The 8916-nt window shown below is 45.2% G+C and overlaps 1 protein-coding gene across 1 annotated transcript; it reads right to left on the bottom strand.

Moving 5' to 3' along the window:
• Positions 1-269: 269 nt before the first annotated feature.
• On the bottom strand, positions 270-7682 carry LOC137418172 (protein c-Fos). The gene is made up of 5 exons (XM_068104185.2): positions 7444-7682; positions 5297-5527; positions 4149-4256; positions 3782-3920; positions 270-3516 (listed from the first exon to the last, which is right to left on the bottom strand). Exons 1-5 carry the CDS (start codon positions 7564-7566, stop codon positions 3326-3328), a joined length of 792 nt encoding a protein of 263 aa, XP_067960286.2. The 5' UTR covers positions 7567-7682; the 3' UTR covers positions 270-3325.
• Between the last annotated feature and the right edge of the window lie 1234 nt (positions 7683-8916).

Here is an 8916-nt window from a genome sequence, read left to right as displayed (position 1 = left end):
CCAGTCGAACACCAGGTCTCAGCAGACCTGGGTCAAAAAAAAGGCACGGTTTAACGTCCATCCGAGGGGCCGCGCATTCATCTATGCGTCACCCTGCCTGTGAAACACCAGTATGGCAGTTTGTAGCTGGATTGGGATTTAACCCCAGATTAGACATTGCAGAGAGAGGTGAGTGCACATACAGTTGTGGCCAAAAATATTGGCACCCTTGCACTTTTTTCAAATAACTCACAATTTTCTCTGAAAATAAGTTGAAATTGACAAAAGTATTTGGTCTCCACAATTCATTATTTCACTGTTAATATTACAAAACCTTTGTTTTTTATTCAGAACTTAATATATCCTTTTAAATCAGAAAATAAAAATAAATCACTGACAAAATTAAACTAAGTGATAACATTGCGTATGGTGGACACAGGAGCATCAAGGTCCCTGGAGATTAACTTGTAGCCTTGAGATTGTCCATGCTTGGCTACAATCTTGTGTCTGACCTCCTCAGACAATTCTCTGGATTTCTTTCTTTTCTTCATGCTCATTGTTGTACACACAGTGACACAAAACAGCAGAATGACTTCTTTTCTCTGTTCAAACTGGTTGAATGAGTGATTTTTATATTGCAGGCACCTGCAACTCACAACAGGTGAGTTCAATTCCAAAGTAAAGTAGAATCACCTGCTTGAAATGTAATTATTCCTAACAACTTCTGAAAGGTGCCAATAATAATGTCCGGCCCATTTTAGGATTTCTGTGTGGAATAAGCTAAGATTTAGTAATTTCTTCACCTTTTTTTGTTTTGTTCCACTGCAAACCAAAGAAATACAAATGTGGAAACCAAAAGAGTTTTTAATTTCAACAATTTTCTGGAAGAAATGGTGCATTATTTGAAAAAAGTGCAAGGGTGCCAATATTTTTGGCCACGACTGTACCTTGGAGTCTCGGTTATCCTGAAAGCCCACACTTAAACTTTGAAATAAATAAATATCACTACTGTGGTAGAGTTCACTTTGCATGAAGCAAATGGCAGTTTCTTCCCTACATTTTTTCAAATACGTATAAAAAAAAACAAATTGCACAGTTTACACTTTTACTTTGGAAATATAGGAAGGCCAATTCACAAACATTGCACGGCATCATAATATCGGCACAAAAGTACGAGGGTCAAAGGCAAACGGTAGAAGGCAAAGCGTACACATCGTCACCATCAGCAGATCGAAGCACGTGTGCAGGCCAACCGACATACTAACGTCATGTGGAACCCAACCGACATACTAACGTCATGGAGAGCCAAGTAACAATAGATTAATCGATGAAGAAGGAAATCTTCATTTTGCACGTTCTAACGTGTAAGGCGTGAAAGGAAGCTTCGTTATCACAAGAGTAGCAACAGCAACGACGTAGTCTGAAGAATATTTTTCTAGTATCAATCAGGCTTCTGCGATCAGCACCAATAATGAATGATTTATACTCTTATCTAGAAACTAAAAGGACATAAAAATTGTCATAAGATTGACAAAAATAAAATCCCATCCCAAACAACCAAACCACAATCATCCTCCGAGTGCTACAGAAAACAAAGCTACGGAGGTCAAGCGTACACCTGTTTTGAAAAATGAAGAACGCGGTGCCACACACAGCATCCAATCATGAAGAACGCGGTGCCACGCAAAGCATCCAATCATGAAGAACGCGGTGCCACGCAAAGCATCCAATCATGAAGAACGCGGTGCCATGCACATCATCCAATCATGAAGAACGCGGTGCCACACAAAGCATCCAATCATGAAGAATGCGGTGCCACATACATCATCCAATCATGAAGAATGCGGTGCCACGTACATCATCCAATCATGAAGAACGCGGTGCCACATACATCATCCAATCATGAAGAATGCGGTGCCACGTACATCATCCAATCATGAAGAACGCGGTGCCACACAGCATCCAATCATGAAGAACGCGGTGCCACGCAAAGCATCCAATCATGAAGAATGCGGTGCCACATACATCATCCAATCATGAAGAATGCGGTGCCACGTACATCATCCAATCATGAAGAATGCGGTGCCACGTACATCATCCAATCATGAAGAACGCGGTGCCACATACATCATCCAATCATGAAGAACGCGGTGCCACGCAAAGCATCCAATCATGAAGAACGCGGTGCCACACACAGCATCCAATCATGAAGAACGCGGTGCCACATACATCATCCAATCATGAAGAACGCGGTGCCACATACATCATCCAATCATGAAGAACGCGGTGCCACACACAGCATCCAATCATGAAGAACGCGGTGCCACATACATCATCCAATCATGAAGAACGCGGTGCCACGGAAAGCATCCAATCATGAAGAACGCGGTGCCACACACAGCATCCAATCATGAAGAACGCGGTGCCACGCAAAGCATCCAATCATGAAGAACGCGGTGCCACACACAGCATCCAATCATGAAGAACGCGGTGCCACATACATCATCCAATCATGAAGAACGCGGTGCCACATACATCATCCAATCATGAAGAACGCGGTGCCACGCAAAGCATCCAATCATGAAGAACGCGGTGCCACACACAGCATCCAATCATGAAGAACGCGGTGCCACATACATCATCCAATCATGAAGAACGCGGTGCCACGCAAAGCATCCAATCATGAAGAACGCGGTGCCACATACATCATCCAATCATGAAGAACGCGGTGCCACATACATCATCCAATCATGAAGAACGCGGTGCCACGTACATCATCCAATCATGAAGAACGCGGTGCCACACACAGCATCCAATCAGAGATATTCATGGTCCACCAAGAGGGCGGTTGGCTCTGATATTTTGGTCCGGTTGCTGCGTTCAGCCGTCATGCCACCAACAAACTTGTGGTCTGACTCGGATGAAATGGCGGCTCATCTACCTACGAGACGTTCTTACCACTGCAAGTCACACATGAAATGATGGAACTAGAGTCCAACTATCACGCATCAAATGGCTGTGAGGTCAGGCAACAATGCCAGAGGAGGGCAAACATTCGACGAGCATGCGCCACCACGATTACCTGTCGAATCGACTAGCCAGGACATCGTGCTCCTCTCCTGCACGAGAGATTGAAGTAAATTTGCACAACTGCTGAATGTTAGAAAGTCAGAGGGCGAGGAGGGAAGGTGATGCGAGCCTTGCTGCAGTCGATACCTCCATAATATTCCTGCTCCGCGGAACTTCGTCCATAAGCAATGAACCTTCGAACATGTCCGCGCTCATAAAGTAAGAGCTGCGCGTAGCAGCCTCGATCTCATCTGCTGCTTCGTGCCATGGAGTGTCGTCAGGAGGTCCTTCGGCCGAGACACAAAATTCCGACGGCGGCTCCTCCGATCCGGGCATCAGCGACTCTGGAAAGGCTTCGCAAACGGCTTGATGTGTGGCGAGGATGAACTGGAAGCGTTCCTTCTCGGCTTTTATTTGGTCCAACTCCACCCGAAGTCCTGCACCCGCTTCTTCCAACCGCTCTGCCTCCTGTTGGTACATTCCAAGCAAACCATGCATGCGAGTAGGTTCGGGTTCCCTTCGACATCGTTATCACAAGACACTCTTGGCCCTTCCGGTGCAAGCGCTGCACGTGCAATATCGTTTGATGCATCTTATTCAACTCAAGCATCTCTGTGCAGATCATATGGGATCACTCCATCTGCACAAAATTAAGTGCCAGGTTGTATCGACTTAAATGAGCATTTAAGAAAATTAAACGAGTGCAGCAGCCCTACGGTATACTTGCATATACCTGGCAGCTGCCGGCGCGTCCCGGGCGATGCGGACATCATTCGGACGGCCTTCTGCAGGCTGCCAGCACACAGCAGGGTCTCACCCGGAGTGGCCAAAGAGAACAAAGAACAAAATAAGCCATTGACTCGTACATTGCTCTGGTGAGCAAACGACGTTCGGCGCATGCGTGGCTCATTGTGGCGAGATGTTGACGATGCAGGAAGGGACGAGGACAATGTGAGTGGGCCCATGGAGGATAACAAATGAAGGATTGCAAGAATGGATAACCATGTATGAAGGAAACAGTGAATGAGCACAGTCATTTAATGGATTGCAGATGGTGATGTTCGTAATGTTTCATGAATCAAATAAGGAGCAGAACATACGCCTTGAAGGTGTTCCATGAGCTGCTGCCTCCGGTTCCGACAACGTGCTGCTGCCTGCTTGTTGCGCTCCCGGCGCATGCACCGTTTCTCTGCTTCGTCCGGGGAGAGCTGTTGGGATACACAGGATGGCAATGAGTTAACACATGGTATTGCCCGAGTGGGTAGGGGATCGCGGGGGTGGGGACGGAGAAGCGAGAAGGCGCGATTTATCAGGGAGGGGCATAAACGTAGCAGATTGGACAAGACGGGGCAGAGCAGGGAGGGATGGAGGTACGAGGCCCGATGAGGCAAATTGCCTTCTCCTGTACTAACCAAGTTACTTGGGTAACAACGTGGGGTGGGGGGGACTTCAATGCAGGAGGAGGCTATTTGACGCAGCAAAGTCTGCGCTATTATTGCCAACTTATGGTTGTTTGTCCGTGTTCTACCTTTTAAATGCCGAGCAGCGAGCAAGTACCGTTGTTACCCTGCGCATGCGAAAGCGGTGTTAACCAATTGGTTCATGTCCGTTTGTTAATTAGTCTTATCTGGCCATCCATTAAGGACGTTGACAAAGGACACAAACACCAGGCACAAATAACTAATGTAAAGCGTTAAATAAGGTGGTGTAAAAGCGACTGCGTCAACGTCGAATTAAATTATTTATACGGCTTTAAACGTCTTTTTAAATTGAATTATATAGTTGAAGACGAGAACACAAATCACCTTCATCATACTTCCAAGAAGCATGCTGCATGTCGACGTATAGCATGAGAGGCCATGCCATATGAGAGGGTGCGGTTTTGAGGTGAAGAAGACTCCGCCAGTGTGGCTACGAAAGTACGAGGAGGCCGCTCAACGCAACGTTCAATCAAAGAAAGCCTCAATCTCCTAAACTGCAGCTGAATGTGGTCTTATTATAGTCTAAATGTGTGATCTATAAGACTGCTTCAGGAGTTCTAAACTTCTGAATGCTTTTTAACGACCTTTAAAACCATTCGATTATTAGAATTGGAGTATATACTTGAACACTGTGCGGGGTGTCGTGCTCTATGAACTCTCTAGTTAAAGTCTTGGTTTGACTCGGCCGGGATTTGAACCACCGACGTCCCACACTTAGAGTACATCCTCTAACCATTACGTCACAGAGTCTGCCAAGTAAGACTCACCTTTAGGTCGTCGTTCCGACGCCTCCTTCCCCCAGCGGGCCGAGGTGTACGAATCCCGTGCAGGACCCCTGGAGGAGATACGGTCATGACTCGTCCAGGTTCCGCGGGTGGTTCCGCGGACGCCACCGAGCAGGCTTCGACGATCCATTGGAGTTCGTCATTCGAAGCGATGTCCGTGATGGTAGGTGCGGATTCCAAGCCCTGCGAGATGCGACCGTCCGACCCGAAACTCTGCAACAGACACGCGATCTCATTGAGTCATCGGACGTTCTTCGTTAACGGTTTCATTCAATGTTTACACTCTTTAATAGTCGTCACAGGACGATTGCACACTTGCCATTTGGGTTGTTGTTCCTCCAGTGACATCTGATGCACAAGAGATAAACGAGGAATTCCAAACGAGGGAGTTTCTTCATTTGTAACTGCAGAGGCAATTGATTCATTGGTACCTCCGCCACAGAACGTGGGCAGAGGTTATGTTTTCACCCCGTCTGTCTGTTTGTCTGTTTCTGGTTGTTTGTTTCTGTTTGTCTTTCTGTTTCTGTTTGTTTGTTTGTTTGTCTGTTTCTGTTTGTTTGTTTGTCTGTCTGTTTCTATTTGTTTGTTTCTGTTTGATTGTTTGTTTCTGTTTGATTGTCTGTTTGTTTCTGTTTGTCTGTTTATGTGTCTGTTTGTTTTGTTTCTGTTTGTTTGTCTGTCTGTTTGTTTGTCTGTCTGTTTCTGTTTGTTTGTTTCTGTTTGTCTGTCTGTGAACACTGAACAGAATATCTCAAAACGTTGTGGACGGCTTCGGACGAAATTTGGCAGACAGATTAGATGTGTGACAAAGACGAAATGATTCGATTTTGGTGAAGATCCGGATCCAATAATTTTAAGTGATTTTTCACCACTGGGAGACAGGTAGGGCCAACAACGATATATTAATATCACGATATCTCAAAACGTTGTGGACGGATTTGGACGAAACCTGGTGGATGAGATGGTTAATCGACAAGAACAAGCCGAATCCATTCTGGTTCAGGTCCGAATCCAGATCCGGCCTCTCAATGGATACAAAACGTAAAGTGTTCACCTGGCGGAGGTATGCGCTCCACCGAATCCCGTTCTAGTTTTGCTTCGGTTTCTCATTCACCAGGAATGCCATCCTGGGATTGTAGGACGCGTACGTTAGTCGTTCGTTTATTCATTCATTAACCCGACTCCAGTCACAAATGTCACGTGACATAGTGACGCGCGAAAGGGACGTAACGGGACACAAGGGACAGCATGGTACAAAGGTAGCGCACTCACCTTCAAGATGGAGACGTCAACGTCTAATGGATGCAATGGACAGGACGTTCATCAAGGTATGCTATGCGCTATGCTCGCTGTCGGAGGAGGTAAGGACAAGGTTACGTTTCAGACGTTAAACCAACTAATTAGCTAAAGATCCTCCTTGTCACCTGCGCACGTGCTTCGTGACCCCTGGCCCTGCCGTGACGTACTCTCAGGTGCACCCACGTCCCACCGGATCATCCCATCTCACGATTTTGCTCCGATCACAGGTTTAAACCCGGAACGTCACCTGCTGCTTGCTTCTAACAACGGTTAGCACACCTGGATCAACGGCCACCTGTTCATTCCATTCATCGCTCATACTCTGGCTGCCTAAATTACCTGTTCCTGCAGGTATCGGCTACTAGAAAGTGGTCCGCTCTTCTGGAAGGTTCCTTGGTGACACCAGGTTTATAATAGACCGTTTGCAATCTGTGCTTGGTCTGCGCAGCATCTCCACAACTACAAACAAGTTCACCTGTCCAGGTGACACCAGGTTTGTAATAGACCGTTTGCAATCTGTGCTTGGTCTGCGCAGCATCTCCACAACTACAATCAAATTCACCTGTCCAGGTGTTTGCATGCCATACGTGTACGCCACCTTCATCACCTCCGTAAAGAACAACCATTACCTGCCATAACGCAGACGTGTAATGACGGTTCAGTTTGTGACGAAACGTTTCATCCAATCACTGGCTCTCGGTAATAACACCTTTTATAGGTAACACCGGCACGTCGGACGTCATCGTGGCCACATCGCTCACACAGGTAACGTTTAGACGTCGAAGTATGAAAAGACCCGCGGGTCCGACGTCACCTCCAAAATCACTCACTCGGCATGACGTCATCGCTCCCAGCGGGGTCCGCGGCTCCAAGAATCCCCCCTCGGGACACGACGTCTGGAAGGGCGCGAGGTCGCTCGTAAAATCGTGGAACATGGCGGACACGAGATCCATCGCCCGTTAAGTCCCGCACAAGGTGCGCGTCGCCGGAGACGTTTCCACAAGGGAAGCGAAAGGGAAACTCGAACGAAGCGACGATCATGGCTGCACATTTATAGAGCAGAGCGGGGGAAGAGGAGACCCGGAATACGATTGACGTCACACGCTCTGACGCTCCGGACCGAACCAAGTCGTGAGTGAGGAGGAGGAGGGGGGGGGGGGTTTAATACGTACAAGTCTGATAATTAACATTACATACAATCACCGATTAAATAAATGTATTAATTATAATATAATAATAATACATAGTTTATTTATAATGGATGTTTATTAAATGTTACACGTTGTTTCCTTTTATTGCGAAGCGATTCTTCCACAACACCCACTTGACTTAGTCCAGCTCGGCCATTGACGTCATATCGCTTGACCATATATGGTGTTGTTCACTTCCACCTGCTGTGTTCGGGGATATCCCGTTTTTTTTGTCGAGCAGTTCATGTAACATTTGAATAATTAAGGTAATTTATTTATTTCTTTATCAATATAATGTTTTTATTTCTCTTCCCAAACGTAACTATCGTTTCTCTCTGTTTCGTACACCTGGACAAATGCGGTGAACGGTTACCTTTGGAATATATTTGCATTCCCACTCAAGGAATTCCCTCATTTAATATGAATATAAAATAAGCCATGACTAATGCATGAACCCTGAGTTATTTGGCTCCAGAGATCAAACTCCATGTTTTATCGGTTTCCTGTGATATTCCATTATTTTATTGATCAAACTCCATGTTTTATCGGTTTCCTGTAATATTCCATTATCTTATTGATCAAACTCCATGCTTTATGGGTTTCCTGTAATATTCCATTATCTTATTGATCAAACTCCATGTTTTATTCCATGTTTTATCGGTTTCCTGTAATATTCCATTATCTTATTTATCAAACTCCATGTTTTATCGGTTTCCTGTAATATTCCATTATCTTATTGATCAAACTCCATGTTTTACCGGTTTCCTGTAATATTCCATTATTTCATTGATCAAACTCCATGTTTTATCAGTTTCCTGTAATATTCCATTATCTTATTGATCAAACTCCATGTTTTATCGGTTTCCTGTGATATTCCATTATCTTATTGATCAAACTCCATGTTTTATTCCATGTTTTATCGGTTTCCTGTAATATTCCATTATCTTATTTATCAAACTCCATGTTTTATCGGTTTCCTGTAATATTCCATTATCTTATTGATCAAACTCCATGTTTTATCGGTTTCCTGTAATATTCCATTATTTCATTGATCAAACTCCATGTTTTATCAGTTTCCTGTAATATTCCATTATCTTATTGATCAAACTCCAT

Source organism: Myxine glutinosa, chromosome 11 (genome assembly GCF_964187855.1).
Source record: "Myxine glutinosa chromosome 11, kmMyxGlut1.1, whole genome shotgun sequence".
Classification (NCBI taxonomy): Eukaryota; Metazoa; Chordata; class Myxini; order Myxiniformes; family Myxinidae; genus Myxine; species Myxine glutinosa.
The sequence above is the reverse complement of the archived record's forward strand: the minus strand, read 5'-3'. Positions and strand labels throughout refer to the sequence as shown.